Genomic DNA, 19,799 nt, shown 5'->3' on the forward strand with positions numbered 1-19,799 from the left:
CCTGTTGCCTTAGTTACAAAACTAAACGCCACAATTGCATTGAATGATTGTAAAATGAGCAGGTTGCAATGACTGTTGATGAACTCCCTTTACTCCAGTCTATCCCATATGCCAAATGGTCAGGTTTCTGTAGCCCTCCGCTCCATTCTACTGCCAGTTGTCCACCTAACATAGACAGGACAATTATATTCTTATCCTTAAATGAGTTACCTACATACAACTACAATATCTGCAGTGCTAGCTTGAATTGATTCCAACAATAAGTGCTATTGAATATGCTTTACCACAACAAAGACAAATTTGTGAGTAGTTTTACCTGGAGAGTTGGTCAGTAACTTGTAACCAGCATGCATACAAGCTGCAAGTAAATACTGAGGCTTGGTTGGATGCCATTTTAGTCTCCATACACCTCCACCAACTGAAGCACAGCTGATAGGTTTCTTGCTGAGGTAGCGAGTATCCCACAAGCACACATTTTCATCATAACTATGACAAGTAACTAAATAATGGTCATGGCACACACCACACACCTTCCAGACACTAGTAAGTGCTCTTGATGAGGACTGGACTGAATACTACACACACCCATATCATGACTACACAATGTGAGCCATTAGGAGTAGTATTATTCAATGATATTAACTGTACTATTTAACACAGCGTATCAGTTGATTATCCCTGTGGTCCCACACTAAGAGCTTGCAATCATCACCACCTACAAAGTGGCAATGGTTAAACGCAACCCAATATAGCTGGTAATCAAGCAGATGTACAAATGTATGGCATAGTTTCAATTGCGTGTTATCTTATATAGTAATAATGTAAAATCTAACATTGCAAGAATAAAAACATTGATATACCCTAATAGAGCAGTCGGTAAATCCTACAGCCATAATTCTTATTTGAGCAGTTGCCAAGAAGGATAATATAATTTTATACTTAATTACATAAGCTTTCCCATTAGTGAAATGTTCCCTCCTTGGTTTTCCCACAACACTAAAGCACACAAAATTAAAAGAGCAAAGGGTTCAATTGGCTATATACTATCAGGTACCAAATTTTAATTTTATAATCAACCAATCTATCAAGAAACTACTGTCTGCCAAGTGCCCTGAATTTCAGTTTTCATTGCCTATCAGACACAATACCTGAATAGATAATGTTAGTGTTCCAGCGATCAGCTGCCACAATCCATGCTTCATGTTCGTGAGCACTCCATAACCTCAACCCTACTAGTTGTCCAGCTTCATTTAGTGACATGGAGCTTATTTTACCAGTTGAGCTGCTAACAAACACACTACACAACACATCACACACTGATCTACAATAAAGTGTTACCATTGCTGACTACTCCAGTCTAGAGACAGACATATACCGTCCTGATGGCTAACACTGACCAACCCAACAGACTTATTATGATGACGATATAACACTACTTCTCCTCCTGAATTAGCAACAGCCAAGTACGATCCATCAAATGGGGCCCTGTAGAACAGACTGGGATGAATGGTGCCATACAGAGGTCTAATACCAGCCAAAACTGTGTGCAACAACATTAATTTTAAACAACGACTACAGATCCCCAACAAAGTTTATTTATAAGAATCACAGCAGATATTTGTGTAATTTTTGCAACAAGACTGTCAAACAAAACTGTAATCTTAAGATTTTCGGTTGAAGTATTTAAATATTTCTACTGCCAAATCACATAACAAGTTCATGGTGATCAAGACATAAAAAAAAGATTCCTAAGGACTGCAGGATCCTTTATAGTATATCCACTCACCACTTCATATCTAGTATCCCATGTCCTTGCAGCCCTTCAACCTGTACAACACTACACCCCACTGATCAATATTTATAGACAATAATAAACTACCTCTGTTCGTCAGGTGCACATTTAAACAACAATAGCTTGCCTATTCGCTTAGCACTAGACTCACACAGTTGATAGGTACCGCAAGCTAACAGGTCACTATTAAGTGGACACCATTCTACACTGTCCGCGTATAACTCGGTGTCCACCTCAGCCAGCAAGTGTCCCTCCGTCATGATCGATTGTGGGTCTGTAAACGTGTAACTGGCGCCTCTAGTCAATAAGCGCCTTGTAGAGAGGCAACCGCCACGCGGACTGGGCTAGAGAGATTATTGTGATGTCTTGCGTTCATTACAAGTTTAAAAGCAGTCTGGAATATGACACCATCACCTTCGATGATTTGCACGTGTCACTTAAAGAATTACGGGATGCGATTTGTAAGGCGAAGAAGATTGGCCAGTCGACTGATCACACTTTGGAAATAGTCAACGCTCAAACTAAGAACAGTTAGTTTACATGTTTATTAGTACATGCTTTCATCAAGGTGTGCATCATTTAGAATACGAAGATGATCAAGAGATGATCCCTCGCAACACGTCTGTGATAGTTCAGCGAGTACCAGTGAATAGATCTAAACAGTTAAGACACGTGTTTGTTTTGTATAGTGAGGTTACCATCATTCTAGGGTGATGGGTAGCGGTCAAGAAGGAAGGAGCAAGATGTTCCCACAATCAGTAGGTTATGGACTCCATCAGACTATTAAATTGATGTATATTGTGTCCATGTACATCACTCAATTTCTTTATACATGTATATTATGGAGGTGTTTGTGTGTGTGTGTGTGTGTGTCCTGTCCTGAGCATGTGTACTCTTATCAGGGGCAGTAGTAGCCCAGTAGTTAGGGAATTGGCCTGGTAATCAGGTTCAATGCCCCAGGCGGGACTGCTACTGTTGTTTCCTTGAGCAAGAAACTACTCCCACTGCTCCAGCTTTCCCGGCTGTAAACAGGACAAAGCTGAACCTTTGGCTGATGTTTTGTCCTGGTTAACTAAATGCGGATACTTGGCCCTGGTAGTGTTTGCTGTCTGTGTGTCTGTCCGAGGACAGTTTAACATAGTGTGGGGTTGGGAGGGGAGGCTTATTGCTACTGGTTGTTATTAAGGAGTCAACAAAGCTGCTTAGTGCTGAAGAGATGATCAAAAACAAGGTCAGTGCTAGTTATTGTGCCATTCACTCATGTGTATACTGCTTGTCAGATGACTGACCTAGCAACAGCCAATGCTACTGAAGAGGAAAAGCTAAAGGCTATGATGAGCCAAAGTGGAGAAGGATTTGATCCCTCCAAGTGAGTCCAGTTATTTATTTGGTAACTTGAATGAACAATTCCTATAGGTACCCTACAAAACCAGTGTTTACTAAACAACCAACTGGACAGATCAGGCTACCACCTCCAAGTTATGTATGTTTCAGATGTGGCCAGAGGGGCCACTGGCTGAAGATGTGTCCCACACAAGGGGTACGTCTTGAGTAGCCAGACCACTTTTTATAATTTTGTGGAGGGGCAGGGGAAAGGGTCTGGCACATGTACTTTAAGAATTCTGTGTAATGTTCCACTGCAGTCAGTTGATTGGTGAAGCCCTAATCTTCTTAGACCTGTGCAAGAAATTAACAGGTCTAACAAGTTTAGGGCTTTGCTACCATTCAGCAGCAATCAACATTCACCCTGACTGTAGTGGAACATTACAACACAGAATTCTTAAAGTAGGTATTCCCCGCCCCCACACAAAAGGAAAAAAAGCAATCTGGCTACATGAGACTATGGGGTACATAGTAATATTCCTTGTAACTCTATATATACTATTATTACTGGATTGTGTAGGATCCTAGATATGATAATATTGGAGTCAAGCCATTAACAGGCATACCCGCCAGTCAGTTAGTATCTCTAGACCATCATGTTCCCGGTGCCATGATAGATCGTCATGGAAACTATGTTATGAGACAAGTTGACTTGTGAGTGTGACTATAATGTAGTGTGGTTACCATGACAATATTTAGTGAGGCTACTTTGAAGAGACAAGCCAAATCGTCAGTAGGTCGTGTTACTAAGGAGGCACGGCCAATACCTGATGAGCTGAAATGTTCAATTTGTTCAGAACTTATGAAGGAGGCTGTGATAATTCAGTGTTGTGGGGAGAGTTTCTGTGATGAATGTATGTTTTTGTGAATAATGGTGTCGTGTAATTATGTAGCCCAACAGGTATCAGGAATTACCTGTTAGAAAATGAGTTCACGTGTCCCAAATGTTCTGAAACTGATGTCTCTCCTGACACATTAATGGCCAACAAGGCACTACGTACGGTAAGTGACTGTAATACATACCTGTAGGTCCAATAGTATAGTTGCAGTTGAAGCTAGATGACCTCCTTTGTTTCATTGAATTTCTAAGATCCATACCCAAATAATTTCTTGCACTATTCACTGAGAAGCAATTTTGTGGTATTTGTTTTCCTTATAGGCAGTTAAAAATCACCTTAATGCTGATTCTGAGATTATGCCACCTGTTGCCATGGTTACCACTACAGCTATTACAGGTCAAGTGGACAAGCCACCAGTTGCTATGACAACTGCAATGCCACCCAGTACTACAACTGTACCAGCTGGCCCAGGCAAGAAAGCAGCAATTCAGTTACTATCACAATTAGAACAAAACTTGTTAATAAAACATAATGTGTCAAATGCTGCCCAAGAAGTGATCACTTCAGATCTTCTTACTGACCCAGCTGAGTCAGCAGCTACTGTCAGTAGATCGAAATCACCTACTCCTAAACAGGTAATGTGTCGATGTGCTATGACTTGCTGAGATAGTGTGTGTTCTATAGCCAGTACAGCAACCAGCAACAGGAGTGCAACAAGAACCACAACAAAAAACAGTGATACCACAACAACAAGCAATGGCAACACAACAAACACCAGTTACAATGCAACAAGTCACAACACAACAGTCAGTAAAACACACAACAGTAGTGACGGCAACTCAGGCAGTAGTGGCTACTCAACAGCAAGTGACACATCCTGTTGTTACACAGCCAATAGCCATCACTGCAGCACCTACTGCTCCAGTTATGTCTTATCCTTCTACAGCCGCAGCAGCGGCAGCTTACAATAAACCAGCTCTGTTACCAACACCTGCAGGGGTAAGTGGACAATCAGCAGGACCACTTGATGCTTACACTGTGGCAGCTGCTGCCGCTCTACTGTTAGCCAGGTAACCTATATGTAGTATGTATTGTAGTGTAGTGTAATGTGGTCCATACATGTGTGGCATATTCATTACTATCTCCTTACTATAGTGGAGGTACTGGTAGTAGTAATAGTAGTTCAGTGACTACAGCACCTGATCCAGCTTCACTACTAGCAGCTGATCAACTAATACAAAAGGAACTTGATAGTAGTCGGTCAAGGAGTCCTGCCCCTCTTAGTGCTGAGGAGTTCTACAGACAACAAAACCGATTGAAATACAAGTAAGTGAATTATTGTATAGTGACTAGCTGTAATGGTTGTTGTTAGGAGCAAGCGGAAACACAGTTCGTCAACAAGTGACTCTCCCGTAAGGTCTTCACATAAGAGGAAACACCACCATAGTGACAAGGCTGAGAGGAAAAAGCACAGGGAACACAAGTCAAGAGAAGAGAAATTATCTCACAAGCACAAAAAGAAGAAACACAGACATCATCGAGAGGAGCCCAAGGAAGTTGTGGACAAGAAACCAAACTCACCACAAGATACACCACCAGAGGAAAACGAATCACTTACGGATACCAAGGTGTCATCTGAGGAGGCCAAGGCACTGCCGCAAGATACTAAACCACCACAACATCACAAAGATGTTGATGGCACTGTTCAGCCATGTCAAGACAGGGAGGACGTCAAATCACTACAAAGATCTTCACAAAATAAAAAGCCTTCACAGGCTACAAAGTCTTCACATAGTGCGAAGCCTGTAGAAGAAGTAAAACATTTCCTTGACACACAGCCATCACCAGATACAAAACCTGCACAAGATACAAAACATTCGCAAGTTACTAAACATTCACAGTCTTCGAAGAGCACAAAGCCTTCACAGAGCAAAAAGTCTCTCCAAGATATAAAAAGTGACGTAAAGCCATCATGTGATATGAAGAAGCCTTCTTCGGAGACAGCAGAAAGTGTTATTTTTAAAACTCCAGCGCGATCAGTAGTTGCTGTTGTCAAATCTGCTGCTGATAAGAAGGTGTTGAAGATTGCTCCTGACCTTGAGTCACCAATTTTACCTCCATCTTGTTTACAACACTTTGTTGAGACCCCCGACGCTACCTGCGTCAAGGAGCTGGATTTTACCAGTAGTAATAGCAGTCGTAAGTCTGTGCAGAAGAAATCAGCAGCAAAGCAGGCAGCTGATGATGATGATGGAATAGAAGAGGGAGAAATTTTAGAGTCAGCAGCAACTCACTCTCCTATAGTGCTTCATAATCCACCTCAAAGTCACGTCAGGAAATTAAAGAGAAAGTCTTCACAATCACTTGAACAAACTGAGGAACAAACTGAGGAACAAACTGAGGAACAAACTGAGGAAACCAGTAGTCACAGCAAAGTGAAAAAGAGGAAATGGAAAAAGGATAGAGACAGTAGTGAAAAACCCAAGAAGCATAAAATTAGAGCAAAATGAATTATTTTCCTGTACATGTCATATGTAATATTCTATTAATAGTGCACCATTAACAAAAAGAATAAACATTAAATGGCGGGTTTGTCGGATCTTAAAGCTTCTTTCTTGCAACTGCTACAGAAACGTGGTACGCCTTGCATCTTACTTTTATATGGTTATATATTGTGCGTTTCGTATAGAGGTCACTGTACAGCAAGTGACGGAGCTGTACAATTCACTGCAAGGATTAGACGCAGACAAGAAGTCTATTTTGGAACAAGCATTTCGAGATGTCACACGCGATTCCATGGTCAAGGATAAAGGGTCGTATTCTTCCTACGTTTCGTTATCCATACAAAGTGCGGAGAAGGGTGTATGTCTGCACACCCTACCCTTCATTCTCCTCGGTGATGTGCTAGATTCTGTGACACTAGAACAATGTAAACAGGTGTTTACTTTTATGGAGAGCCAAGTGCATGTCTGGGTGGCTCCGGCCTTTTATAGTGCTGGTAAGCATTTGTTATTGCGAATGTGCAATGATATTTTGAGGAGGTTGTCACGTTCACAGAACACTGTCTTCTGTGGACAGATCCAATTGTTTTTGGTGAACCTGTTCCCATTATCTGAAAAGTCTGCCCTAAATTTAATGAGTCATTTTAACTTGGACAATGTGACCCAGTATAGTAAACGTGCCAGTGACAAAGAAGATTATCCCATTGACTATAACTTGTACAGCAAACTGTGGTCACTGCAAGATTTCTTCAGACTGCCAGTACAGTGTTACTCAGCTGACAAGTGGAAGACGTTCACTGAGAGCCTGACCGATGTGATGGAGGCTTTTGCTAGCTACAAACTGGAAGATACAAGTGGTAGTAGGAAGCAGAAGGAAGCACTTCCACCAGCAGTTATCGACGATTCACATTATTTTGCCAAGTATCTCACCAGTGAGAGATTAATGCACTTACAACTTGGTGACAATCACTTTCGGCGTCACTTCTTGATTCAAATATTAGTCATATTTGATTACCTCACAACGGAGGTGAAGTTTAAAGCTGCTAACCACGTTCTGTCTGATGCCCAGCAGAAATGGGTACAAGAGACAACAGCTAAGGTGTACCAATTGTTAGAGGAGACACCTCCAAATGGTCCAGTCTTCACCGCCCATGTTAAGCACACCTTGGAGAGGGAGCGCAACTGGGTTAGCTGGAAGAACGATGGCTGTCCCTCCTTCATACCTGATACTGCTACTACACTAAGTGTTCGTGGTAGGAAACGACAAGCTGGGGACTTGGTGAGCACACCTCTACAAGCCAAGAAGTTAGATCTTGGTAATGAGGAATTGAGTCGGCTGTGGAACTTGAATCCAGACAACTTAAAAGCTTGCAAGGCTGAAAATCGTGTCTATGTTCCAGAATTGTCTTCATTCTTTGAGGAAGCTTTGGAACAATTTGATCCAGAGGCTCAAATTGAAGATGAGTACAAACTAGTTAACAAACCAAACTTCACATGGCGAGCTCTTCGATTGTTGTCACGACGTAGCACCCACTTCTTCCAAGGTACACAAGCTACAACAAAGACACTACCAGATTACCTCACTGCAGTCATACAACAAACTGCAAAGGACACGACTAGTTGACAGTGATGTTATAATATTCATTGTTAATAAAAATACATTTGTTGCTGATGCATGTATGGTACATTATTATACAGCAATTTTAACCAGATTTGCTGGAACAATGTTATTGTCTCTGTGAGGTCTTTTAATACTACAGGGAGTAAAAGGATCACATGAGCCCCATATGGTATATAACATACTGAGGAGTATCTGCTGTTGATAGGTTAGGATTTCTCAAATGTGATCTGGTGGCATCCTTAGAAATGCTGGTACGACAAGTATTGAGCCGTGACTCTAATGCCTGCAGCATGTCATCAATTATGTACACTGTGTATGAGACAATACCACTTACCCCAACTTTTCTCAGTAGATCTCCAACCATGTTAAGTGCTGATAGTCTGGTTGATGAAGTGAGAGGTGCCTGTCCTTGATAATGTGATGTAGATGGTGTATTAGGGGGCACTTTCTGAGCCACCACTGGTGCTACACACGCATATAATAGCAGCAGTAATGCTATTATACCAGACTTACTACTTGGGGTAGCATGTCTGGTGATAACTTGCGATACTTCACGGTCACTTCTTACAGTTTCTGGTGATCCCGTCTTTGGCTTACGAGTCTGAGTATTCATATCTTGTCTCAGATCTACCAGAAGATAATAATAAAAAAGCGTTGGTGATATGTTGCAGGCAGTACCTCTAACTTCATCCTTCAATCGTTGGCACATCACTTGTAATTGTTCCTTGTCATCAAGTTCATTCTCCAAAATGGCATTACGCTCGAATGCCTGATTAACCAAATGTCTATAATAATTATTTTGTTTATTATTATCATACCTGGTTCAGTTTCTGTTCAAAATCCTCAAGTGAAGACATCGTGACTCTGAGGGTAAACTGAGTTAGACAACAAAACTAATGACACATGACCACACCTTTTTCCTCGCTCTAAATCATCGTTCTTTTGTTCCAACTCTCTAACATACTTCCATAATTGTTCCTTTGTTGATGACAACTCGACATTCTCTTCCTCCAACCTGCTTATCATTACATACGCCTCATTTTGCTGAGAGTCCAATTTGGTCTACAACACAAATTAGCTCACACCATGCAACAGATGGCACAAACTGTTCATACAAACATTTCTATATACCAATAGTATATACTAGGGTACTGAGTATACACTATTTATGGGTCTATACACTAACCCGAAGAGACTCGTTTTCTTCCTGTAACCTTTGTAATGTCGTCTCTAACTCGTTACTACGCCTCTCCGCTTGCTCTAACTGCGCTTCTAATTCAACCTCCAATTCACGACTGCTCTCCTGGTACTCGTCGAATTCTGCTCGCGTCTCCTGCAAACTACACACATTTTATATCACTAAATGTCAGCTAGGACATATATGGATGATAGGATATTTACAAGTAGTCAAGGGTGACGCATTATCATATAAATGGACGCTAACGAACAATTATGACCACACCTTTCACAATATTCGAGCGATTTTCTCTTCCAGTACTCTAACTCTTCTTCTACGCTATTGAACGACGACACTTCCACTTCACTCATGACTACTCATTTCACCCTAACTAGCTCGCGTGATAATCACTCTAGGTGTGACCTTAACCGCATAATTACGCAAAAATTATTATTACACGCGCAAAGTAAGTAACTATCTAACATTCCAGTCAGCTTGTACATTGATATTGACACGATTGTTCCTTCTAAAAAATGGTATTTTGGTCATAAGTTGGAAGCAAAGTTTGCATGGTGTAAAGAAGATGATTAAGTAGAGCAATCCTGACCAGATGAAGTTTGGGATGAAATACCACACCAGTCTACATGCGAGTACAGCAGGTACAAATTGTGTGACTGTGGATTTCATAGTAGCCCACATTACATGCCTGTAACAATATACACTAAATATATCATCACACTTAACTAACTCACATTATCTTAACAGGTATAGTAGGTGGTCCAGTGTTTACCCATTGGTAAAAAGCCTTTGCCTCAGTCAACATGCCTGTTAAGCAGTGTAGACAAACAGCCAATGAAATGTAAAGCTCCATTTCCCGCCAAGACCAGGCAAACGCCAGCAGTACATAATGAGGCGATATCAGTAGCAACAGACAAAATGCTACCAGCTGTAGTGTACCCTACAATGACATATGGTACAACAAGATCAAAAGACAACTCAAATTTTACCGGCGAGGTAACAGGCATGTCTTCATCTGTCACCTTGTCAGGGAAATGAAATCTCAACAATGGCAAAAACATGAGATGATGATTGGTGAGATATAACATGATAAATGTGTGACGAGGCCATAACACATAGAGTATAGTAGCAGTGATTGTCTCTTGGAAATATTTCTCCTAGTTTAGCAATAACAAGTGAACACACAACAGTAAACGAGTTACCTTAAAACCAGCAAAACTTTTTGGTACAAGATAACCTTCTTCTTTCAATTCTGCTATAGCTAGTAGCAAAGTACGACGACGAGTAGCCATGGCAACACCAAGCTCTTGCAGATCCTCATCACATAATTCCAGCAGGTGGACACCACTAATACCCTATATCATTCAAAACTGTGAGTGAATTATCGCCTACAAACATCAAGAAACACTGGTTTTTAAGCATTCAGAATGTTGTAAGTCAGAAGCTACATGCACCAAGTATTCCACCAATTCCTTATAATTATCAGTCTAGAGCAACTATTAGCCAACAGTTTTTTTCCTCAAGGTGGACTGTGTGGTAGATCTAGAAATTTTCAGAGGAGGTTTCAGGTTTATGGAACAGGGGGGTGGGGCACAAGCAGAAGTCACTGAAAAGTATGGAAAGTACACTCAGCATTAAACTAGGGGGTCTGGGAGCATGCCCCCCACAGTAAAATTTTCTAAAATTATGATTGAACAAACACTATAATATGAATTATTGCATGGTGATAGAGACACAATATTTATTATCATGGCAATTCTGAAAGCTGACATGCAGAGGGCAAAGCAAACCAACTGAATGTACCCCACATGACATTTTAGCATTCGCTAAATGGTAACAATTCTGTGCTGAATAAACATTGTAAGTGATCACATATTGAAAGGAAGTTCATTATTCAATAATATTAGTCTCTAGAAGTGGCAATTATGAATCTGTATGACATGTAATACATGGGGCATAACAATATTAATGTAGTGTTATGATTCCATGCATCCCTTCACACTCCTGATTTCCTTCCACTCTGGAAAGACTGAGTCTATAAGCATAGGTTCTCCTAAGCCTACTGATTAAAATAAGTTTGGAGAATTTTTCCAGAATAGTTAGATGCCGACTTTTAAAGTTTCACTCTGGAAAATGGTAATTGTAGCTTCAGTCTAGGTATAGATAATAGACACCCCTACCTGGATTAGAAGCACACGTATAGTGCCCATACAAAAGTACATGACTATCCCTGTTTCACGCCTGAAGTTTTGAAACACTCTTTCTCACTCGAAGATCCTGTTTTACTGTCTGGATACAGCTCGGTTGTTTTAACTAGTAAGTTTAGTAGATTGTTTCTTGGGTGGTGATTAGCCTACTACTGGTATAGGCGCTTTCCGTATAAAAAGTATTTGTACATGTTTGTGAAAATGGCGGGTTGAACAAGTCTAGTTTAAGGCTGGTGCTTATTAGTTACTAGTGCTACGTGTACTGGTATGGGTTTCATGGCATATTTGCTCCAGTTTAGCAAAGTTCACAAATCCCACCTCTCGTATCAACCTTTCACACTTGTCAAACTTCTAGCTAATACACATCAGTACACCCACTATGAATAGGCCAAACCTTATATTCCATAGCTGTGCACCTACTACTCGCTAGTAAGAAAAACATGTGTTTATAAAATCCACTCCTGGTACTGTGTACAGCAGACATGGGGCCAAGTACATTTAAAAGTACTTAAGTAAAGTACAAGTGCATTTTGCTGTAGTAAAATACATGCTGTATTCAGTGTATTGTAGTATGTAAGTGTGCCTAGGGGGGTTGGTTTTTGTCAACTATTCTCTCTCTTAAACTCTTAAAACGCACTGACTTGAACAACAGCATTGGCGACATCGTTAATCGTGGCAACATGATACGCAGTAAGGTTGGGGAAGGCAGTAGAAGAATCGCAAGAAGTTGTAAACTGCACCTTCATACAATTTTGATATTTTCATTGTATACCCACCGTGTACAAACTATGTACAATGTTTGCAGTACTTACAAGTACTTACAAGTACTTTAAGTACTCAAGTACATACAAGTACTTAGCAAAGTACTTGAGTATAAGTACAAGTACATTTGGGAAATTAAGAAAGTATTTAAGTAAAGTACAAGTACTTTCAAATCTGTACTTAAGTGTACTTAAGTATAAGTACTCATGTACTTGGCCCCATGTCTGGTGTACAGTATAAGGGGCACGAAGCGTGGATAGATCAGGTGGCGCTTAGAAGTTTCCAATCCAGTATGGGGTGTCTATTATCTATGGTCTAGGTATATCTTTTATCATTCATTCTTGCTAGTAGTAATATTGATTTCATAACAAATAGACACTCTCCAGCAATGTTTCACTGTTAAATCCTACTTAGAAAATGCAAACCAGTCGTAATATCCTTAAAACATTAAAATAATAATTTTAGAAGTGCTTATTGCATAATGTGAGGCCACCTTCCAACCCTGAAAAGGGTGGTGCCAGAACAGCATCAAAGATTAACTAAATTGTCATAATTTATGCAATTGGCTGCTAGTCTGCAAATAAGGTAACTTTACCCGCTTGCCCACCACGTAAATTGATTTCAGGTGTGTGCCTTATAGTTTCCTAATGGGGGGGGGAGGCTCCAAAGGGGTTGTGTTCAAAATGACAGAGGAACACGTGGGATGAATTAGGCCAAGTTATGGACCATCCAAACTGGCTAAAATTAAATTAAATTTATGTCTAACACCACAGAGCTGTACAGCCACATATCCCAAAGCTCCATCAAAGACCCCAGAACACTATAACTCACCACTGGGCTTGGTAATAGCAACCAGCAAAAGCAGACTACTTAACCATGGCCAATTTTGGCAATGAACTATGATAGTGTCTTTGTGTACTTTTGTGCTAAATCAAACATGCTGTCATGCATGGCTGGTTTTCCCAGACTGAGTAACCACTATATCCTACTAGGGACTGGTGAGAAGACTAGCTAAAGCCTATATATGTAAGGAGTCAGAATTTTTGAACTAAAGCTTCAGTGAAGCAGGAAAAAAGCCTGGTAACTTGGTCCAAGGTCCACAGACAAATTGGACTCTAGGCAAGTGGCAAGTAGCCACAAAACAGCATGGCATTTCATCCAACAGAAGGAATTACTATCACAAAACAATAGAAGACAACTGTGCAATCACCCAAAATATGTGTACTAAGAGCTTTCAGTGTTTATGAGTATACTACTCACCTCATCTAACAGTAACTGGCTGACTGTGTCTCTGGCAAATGGTGCAATTGATGATACCCAATCAGACACATCATTCTTGTCCCACTGGTTTACGGGTTTATACACGTAGCTACTAACCCCATCACCAGCGATGATCAATAAGTATATGAGTAGACCAAGCTACAAAACATATTAACGTATCAATAAGTAGGTATATCAGTATATCATATACAACACATTGGTAATGACATTCACATGTTTTTTACCCCTGTAAGAAAATGATATAAATCAGGGTCAGTAATACTGATCGGCTATTTGCTGTTAATGATTACCAGTATGTTTAAAATTTGACTGAAAAACAGACTTCCGATTATCAATTGGTGCATCGTACGACACGTTACTAGCAATACTAACCAGTAATGCTCCAATAGCTAACAACGATATTAAAAGTAGCAAGGCCATTGCACTGTTAATAGGTCTCCTTCCTGCCCTCCTACCAAAATTTAATCCTACTCTTCTGCCTGCTGCAGGTGGAAGTAGTTTAGCTTTATGAAATTGTTCTAAAGTGTCTTTGTCATCTTGCTGGTATTCATTCAGTTTAGCAGCAACAATTCCTGAATATTTCTGCAGCACAATGCTCCTATTACAAGGTGACAGCACAGTCCATCACAAAAAACATATGCCTACCTTAATGATCGATTTATCTCAGGATATCTGAACCATGGCCGACGACAAAATGGACACTCAATACTTTCAGGGCCAATACTGGCATTATGACTTTGTTTCTCTTTCCATACTTTAGCCAGGCAAAGCCTGCAATAAACAGAGGTCAAAGTGTATTAATACATTTCTAGAATATTCACTAACTCGCAGAAATTGTGCCCGCAAACAAGCGTACAAGGATCTACTAACACATCTGCGCACACAGCACAATCTAAATTGTCCGCGTTATAATCGCCAGAAGGAGCAGCGTAATAATCCGGAGAGTACTCGTCCATGGTGCTCATTAATTGAAACTGACATCACGTGACTACTAATATGTCGCGCGGGAATTTATTTATGATTTCAGATGAATCACAGTGGGTGAAATGGTTGGATAACTACGACAAGGCGATTTCTACTGTGCAAAAGAGTAAAAAGAAGAAAGATCTGAAGCAGTTGGATAACTGGTATGTCATGTGACCCCCTTACGCTTGAACATGACAGCAGGTTTCCCACAAATTTAACAGATTGGCTAACACTGCCTCGAAGACTGCATAGCATTCACAAAAACGAAAAATGACATAATAGGAGAGGGATCTAGGAAAAGAAACGAGGAGAGTAAAGTGATAATCCAAGGAAATGCTTGTATGCTTTCTTTGCTAATTTTTGGAATTGGATCCCTCATAATTTAATGTGTTTACTCTCCGTAACTCATCACCCCACGTTTAGAAATTCGTTGTATACCAACTGTTTTGTTCAGAGTCCTTTTTATACTTGCATTGTTTTTGTCATTGTATGTTTAATTGTGGTGTGTTTATATAGTTGCTTTGATTTGTGACTCTGTCTTATTTTATATATTATACACTGGTAGCTAAGTATAACATATGTAGTTTAGTAGCTATAGATGACCAGAAGAGGTTGGTCACACGTCATTCAACCTTATGATCACAAATCAGATGTTGAAACTTGACACCTCAGCCATATTCCCCTAAGGCTGCAGCACATGTTGCTGTCAGACCTTCAGTGCTGGTCACTGTAAAGCACTAATAACAATAACAAACCTCCATAATAAGAGTAGTTAAAATGCTTCAGCAACCTCCTTTGATTGGAGGAATAAGTAATTTACGAAGTCAATCCAACTAGAAATAATCTTGGAGCTAGCCCCTTTGTTTCTTTTTCATTCCCCGACTATAATGATTACTAGTAGTTGAAGAGTTTCTTACATGACTTGTTGAAATGTGAGAACTCAGAAATGCATGGCAAATGCTTTAGACATTTCATAGTACCGTACTGTATGCTACATCTGACTGTTCAGTGTCATACTTTTGTTAGAAACTGACACACAATACTAAAAGATACTCTAATTGAAGTCACTTCATTGTTGATGTGACCTACAAACTAGTATTGGTAATAAAAAAAATTTTAAAACCCACAAAAATCCTATGGTGGGAGGGGACACAATGCATCTTAAACACAAGAGAGGTGTATATGTGCCATGCTAGACGTGACAATTGTTTGCAGGTTCCAAAATGAGCTGCCAAAAACATTAAAGGAACATAAATATTTGAAACATGAGGAACTTGTGAAGTTGATGACATGGAAATTATCAGTAAGGATGTTTGTTGTGTGTGCTAGTTACAATGGACTCAGCTAGAGAGGCAAGTTTCGTCCGCGATTGATGGAGTTGGTCAGTAACAATAAACCGGAGCTAGTTGAAAGTGTAACCAGGAAAGGGTTAGAAACTCTGCCTAACCTTGAGAAGTCGATCAAGATTTTAACCCAGCTACAAGGAGTAGGACCAGCTACAGCATCAGGTACAGATGAACGTGTTCTAACTGTAATAGTGGATATTGTGTACCCAGCCATTGTCACAGCAGCTAGTCCAGACATTGCTTCATTTATGGCGGATGAGTCGTACCTTGCTGTGTCTCCTGGAAAGATTGCCTACACTTTACCCAGCTACCTTGACTACAACAAACAATTATCCATAAAAGCTGCAGAATTAAACAAAACTGGTAAAGATGTTAAGTCTGATAACTACGGTGGATTATACTGCTCTTGATTAGGTAGTTCAGTACATTGGACAGTACACAAGGTGGAGCTAGCTCTATGGTCATTCCACCATACCCAGGAGACTACAGCTGGTGTGAAGAGGGGTATGTCTACTGGCCACATGCCACCAACGAAAAAGACAAAGTGAATTGTAATTGATTCTTTTCACTTCACAACAAATTTCATCTAGTCCTCTTTTTGGACTTTTTGCCAAATACAAGCTTTTTAGCAGCTGGTACTTCATCAGGTTGTTCTGAACGACGTTTCCTGGTCCCAACAAAATCTTTCATGTCCTAATCCAGTGCACACAATTAGCTCAATACAAGCAACACTATATAGACCAAACCAGTTTGGCAGTTCTTTGAGCTTCAGACACTCTTTCAAATAAACTCATCACCTCTTCTTCTACAGTGGGATACAATGGTAGTTTCTTGCCTATCAAGTGTTCAATGCGTTGGAATAATTCCACATCATACCTACAGCGTGTATCAGTGGGGGGATGGGGGGGTACTGACTACACACTCACTGGGTTACAAAACTGATTGCTCTACCCGATCGACCAGCCCGAGCTGTCCTGCCAACACGATGAATGTAGTCCTATTAGTATATCATGTAACATCATGTGATAACACACGTTACATACATACTTTAGAATGAGTTGGGATGTCAAAGTTAATAACAACATCCACATGAGGTATGTCCAGCCCTCTACTAGCAACATCGGTCGACACGAGGATTAACTTCTCCTTTGATTTGAACTTGTTTAAAGCACCTAATCGTTTAGCCTGGCTCATTTGTCCATGTAGTGGGATGGCATTTAATCCAAGGTTACGTAACATCAAAGTGGTCCTGGGATAACACGTAACCCTCAACTTGATATTGTAAGGCTTCACCTCTGAGTATTATTGCATGTATCACAGAACACCATGAAGGAATTACCAGCTAGTTCATTAAGAATGCTAACCAAGTAGCAATCCTAGTAGGAACAGGTTTGGCAGGTTATCATACACAATAAACACACCTTATACTTGCTAGGAATAAACAGGTAACTCTGGTGTAGTAACTCAACTGTCTGGTACCTAACTAAACCAGTCAATAGTTTGCTATGATGACATTCACTCACTTTGTGGACACCTCAATTTTTACTGGGTCAGTCAGTGAGGCTCGTTGAAGTTTCTGTACCTTCTTGGTCATTGTGGCAGAATATAGATAAGTGACACGCTCTTTAGGGATCACTTTCAGTATCTTATCTAACTGTACAGTCAGCAATAACTAACATGTCTTATAAGGCCACATAAACTTAATCATTAGTTTCTCCACATCACTGTTTTCCATACTATACCATATAGCAGGAAATTTCGAAAGAGTGCTTGATCGGAAGTTCAGAAAAAATATTAACAGATAATTAAGGAAACTAACAATTAAGGCAAAGTCCGCCAAACAAAATGCGAAGGAAGAGCCTAGGGTAGCTAGACACGATTCTACCAAAGCCAGATGGACTTGCATATGCATGTTGTCCTGTCTGCTCTAGTTGGCTCCACAAGAATGCTAAGCCATTGTAGCATGGGCATAACTAGAACCTGGGCTAGCAATAATTGTATACCATTTAAACATCAATATCAAGGTACTCTAAATATCTATACTGAATAATCAAAGCAGCAAATTCTACTGTAACATGATTGAGCCATGAATACTGGCATTTTTTAAACCCATCTAGATATTTGCTGTCTTTCCTGGTCATTTCAGTCAGGGTAGGCTAATGATTCTCTCAAGCTCTTATAGGCTTCAAGACTCATCGTGTCATTCGTGCTCACTTGTGGTATACCTATATAGTTGTGTTAACCTTCCAGTGGCCCAGTGCCTAGCTATACATGAGGCCTATAGCTAACTGATAAAGTAGAAAACATGGCATGCCGCATGTGTGCATTCAAACTTTGTTTATAGTACACTTTCTTTGATTATCACTTCAAAGCTAGCTAAGTATGATAAATCATGAAAAAAAATTTTTTGAAAATACAATTATTTTTGGATTTTTCAAAAATTTAACCTTTCGAAAGTTTCCCATTATACGGCATCAATAAATTTTGTAACCACTGTGCAGCTCTTAAACAACCTTTTAAGGTAATACCTAGCTTGAACAGAACAAGAAAGTTGCATTCTGAGTCATGTGAGATAAAATTCAGGTCGTGAATGAGAAACTAGTAATTAAGCTTCTATATGGTCTAATAAGTGTACCTCAATCTCAAAGTCCATATTTAATATTCGATCAGCTTCATCCATTACCAAGTAATGAATAGAACGCAGGGAAAAACCCTTGGTATTCTCTAGGTGATCTACTAACCTCCCAGGGGTTGCTATGGTAATAGATAGACACATGTTACTAGATCAGGGATGCACCTACCAATGACAACATGAGGCTTCCTTGCCAATTGAAGTGACTGTGTCATCATATCTATCCCTCCTACTACCACAGCTAGTGACAGAACCTGTTACATGAAGTTATGCACACAACTTGACACACTGCTCACCACACTTCACTCCAATATCAACACCTAAGGCTTCAAACTGTTCGGATATTTGAAAGGCTAACTCCCTGCACCCATATTAAAAACTATCTACATTTATGATGTGATCATTACCTTGTAGGGGTCAAAACTAGGGCAAACAAACGAGATGGAGTGTCCAATAACGCTTGTAATATCGGTAGAGCAAAGGCTGCTGTCTTTCCTGAACCTGTCTCTGCCAGCCCAATAACATCTTTACCGCTCAGAGCTACTGGTAAGGCTTCCTTTTGTATTTTTGTTGGGCATTTCCAGCCAAGTCTGCTACACGCTTCACACAATACCTCAGTGACACCCTAGTGATGTTAATGTGTGTATAACTCGTGTGGCGTGGTCAAACTCACCAGGGATTTAAACGTACACTCGTTACTGGCATCTGTGCCTTCTGCCATGTGGATGATCGTTAATTGGAACTGTACTGGGTAATTGGCGCATGCGCTATAACTAATCATTACTATCTCTATGACAACGTAAAGCACTGATACAAACATGGCGTTGCTGACTTCTCAGCCAAAGCAAGTTACGAGGGCCAAGTCGTGGGATGAGCAAGTAGAAGAAGGTAGCAAAATAATAAATTTTGCTAATCACGCGTGTAAGTTTTGTATGATTTTACAGCGTACAGATTCCAGTTAGCTGGATACAGGGACCAGTGTGAGTACCTGTCTGTGCAGAGGGGTGAAAACGTGAGTAGCAATACCAGCAATGAGCACTTTTATTTATATCGTAGTTTTACTACAGATTGAGAGATGGCCACACAATGGGTACATCAAGAAACTACGCCGAAAGGATGGCTGTTTTTATTACTATAACAAACAAAGAGAGTGTCCGGACAGAGAAGTGCACAAGACAAAACTGTATGTGTATTAGACTAACATGACATGTTTAATAGTTGTTAAGTGATGGAACCTGCACCACGTATAGAGTATCGGTACATGTTTGGAGCAG

At 40.2% G+C, this 19,799-nt stretch overlaps 8 protein-coding genes across 11 annotated transcripts; 4 read left to right on the top strand and 4 right to left on the bottom strand.

Moving 5' to 3' along the window:
- Positions 1-13: 13 nt before the first annotated feature.
- LOC136250107 (diphthine methyltransferase-like) lies at positions 14-2,088 on the bottom strand. 2 transcript variants are annotated; one of them, XM_066042270.1, is made up of 9 exons: positions 1,880-2,088; positions 1,787-1,837; positions 1,339-1,485; positions 1,149-1,297; positions 649-715; positions 531-596; positions 317-486; positions 215-266; positions 23-165 (listed from the first exon to the last, which is right to left on the bottom strand). In XM_066042270.1, exons 1-8 carry the CDS (start codon positions 2,050-2,052, stop codon positions 238-240), a joined length of 852 nt encoding a protein of 283 aa, XP_065898342.1. In that variant the 5' UTR covers positions 2,053-2,088; the 3' UTR covers positions 23-165; positions 215-237. The 2 variants fall into 2 exon arrangements, with proteins under 2 accessions (XP_065898341.1, XP_065898342.1); XM_066042269.1 differs by lacking the exon at positions 215-266 and having other exon boundaries at positions 14-165; positions 1,880-2,085.
- LOC136250095 (E3 ubiquitin-protein ligase RBBP6-like) lies at positions 2,040-6,583 on the top strand. Its single transcript, XM_066042256.1, has 13 exons — positions 2,040-2,322; positions 2,376-2,454; positions 2,502-2,550; positions 2,979-3,023; positions 3,073-3,161; positions 3,209-3,332; positions 3,696-3,829; positions 3,875-4,029; positions 4,077-4,177; positions 4,335-4,649; positions 4,699-5,084; positions 5,170-5,340; positions 5,387-6,583. Exons 1-13 carry the CDS (start codon positions 2,154-2,156, stop codon positions 6,522-6,524), a joined length of 2,955 nt encoding a protein of 984 aa, XP_065898328.1. The 5' UTR covers positions 2,040-2,153; the 3' UTR covers positions 6,525-6,583.
- On the top strand, positions 6,525-8,227 carry LOC136250100 (THO complex subunit 1-like). Its single transcript, XM_066042262.1, has 2 exons — positions 6,525-6,651; positions 6,704-8,227. Exons 1-2 carry the CDS (start codon positions 6,597-6,599, stop codon positions 8,137-8,139), a joined length of 1,491 nt encoding a protein of 496 aa, XP_065898334.1. The 5' UTR covers positions 6,525-6,596; the 3' UTR covers positions 8,140-8,227.
- LOC136250105 (nuclear distribution protein nudE-like 1) lies at positions 8,146-9,759 on the bottom strand. Of its 2 annotated transcripts, XM_066042268.1 has the most exons (9): positions 9,599-9,759; positions 9,323-9,476; positions 9,050-9,198; positions 8,955-9,000; positions 8,815-8,905; positions 8,650-8,763; positions 8,471-8,601; positions 8,319-8,419; positions 8,146-8,269 (listed from the first exon to the last, which is right to left on the bottom strand). In XM_066042268.1, the coding sequence occupies exons 1-9, from the start codon at positions 9,682-9,684 to the stop codon at positions 8,206-8,208; spliced, it is 936 nt and encodes a 311-aa protein (XP_065898340.1). In that variant the 5' UTR covers positions 9,685-9,759; the 3' UTR covers positions 8,146-8,205. The 2 variants fall into 2 exon arrangements, with proteins under 2 accessions (XP_065898340.1, XP_065898339.1); XM_066042267.1 differs by having other exon boundaries at positions 8,471-8,763.
- On the bottom strand, positions 9,725-14,583 carry LOC136250101 (bifunctional apoptosis regulator-like). Its single transcript, XM_066042263.1, has 8 exons — positions 14,407-14,583; positions 14,227-14,352; positions 13,954-14,179; positions 13,561-13,719; positions 10,534-10,686; positions 10,321-10,488; positions 10,066-10,271; positions 9,725-10,019 (listed from the first exon to the last, which is right to left on the bottom strand). The coding sequence occupies exons 1-8, from the start codon at positions 14,544-14,546 to the stop codon at positions 9,788-9,790; spliced, it is 1,410 nt and encodes a 469-aa protein (XP_065898335.1). The 5' UTR covers positions 14,547-14,583; the 3' UTR covers positions 9,725-9,787.
- Positions 14,547-16,536, top strand: LOC136250108 (uncharacterized). Of its 2 annotated transcripts, none has more exons than XM_066042272.1 (5): positions 14,547-14,708; positions 15,763-15,850; positions 15,896-16,055; positions 16,104-16,256; positions 16,312-16,536. In XM_066042272.1, exons 1-5 carry the CDS (start codon positions 14,578-14,580, stop codon positions 16,344-16,346), a joined length of 567 nt encoding a protein of 188 aa, XP_065898344.1. In that variant the 5' UTR covers positions 14,547-14,577; the 3' UTR covers positions 16,347-16,536. The 2 variants fall into 2 exon arrangements, with proteins under 2 accessions (XP_065898344.1, XP_065898343.1); XM_066042271.1 differs by having other exon boundaries at positions 14,548-14,708; positions 16,308-16,536.
- LOC136250102 (probable ATP-dependent RNA helicase DDX47) lies at positions 16,434-19,374 on the bottom strand. The gene is made up of 12 exons (XM_066042264.1): positions 19,199-19,374; positions 18,933-19,150; positions 18,822-18,886; positions 18,695-18,766; positions 18,529-18,647; positions 17,417-17,547; positions 17,315-17,372; positions 17,187-17,269; positions 16,941-17,142; positions 16,820-16,890; positions 16,640-16,769; positions 16,434-16,586 (listed from the first exon to the last, which is right to left on the bottom strand). The coding sequence occupies exons 1-12, from the start codon at positions 19,343-19,345 to the stop codon at positions 16,476-16,478; spliced, it is 1,407 nt and encodes a 468-aa protein (XP_065898336.1). The 5' UTR covers positions 19,346-19,374; the 3' UTR covers positions 16,434-16,475.
- Positions 19,256-19,765, top strand: LOC136250109 (meiosis expressed gene 1 protein homolog). Its single transcript, XM_066042273.1, has 3 exons — positions 19,256-19,413; positions 19,470-19,537; positions 19,593-19,765. Exons 1-3 carry the CDS (start codon positions 19,344-19,346, stop codon positions 19,719-19,721), a joined length of 267 nt encoding a protein of 88 aa, XP_065898345.1. The 5' UTR covers positions 19,256-19,343; the 3' UTR covers positions 19,722-19,765.
- Positions 19,766-19,799: the final 34 nt, after the last annotated feature.

Source organism: Dysidea avara, chromosome 3 (assembly GCF_963678975.1).
Source record: "Dysidea avara chromosome 3, odDysAvar1.4, whole genome shotgun sequence".
Taxonomy (NCBI): Eukaryota; Metazoa; Porifera; class Demospongiae; order Dictyoceratida; family Dysideidae; genus Dysidea; species Dysidea avara.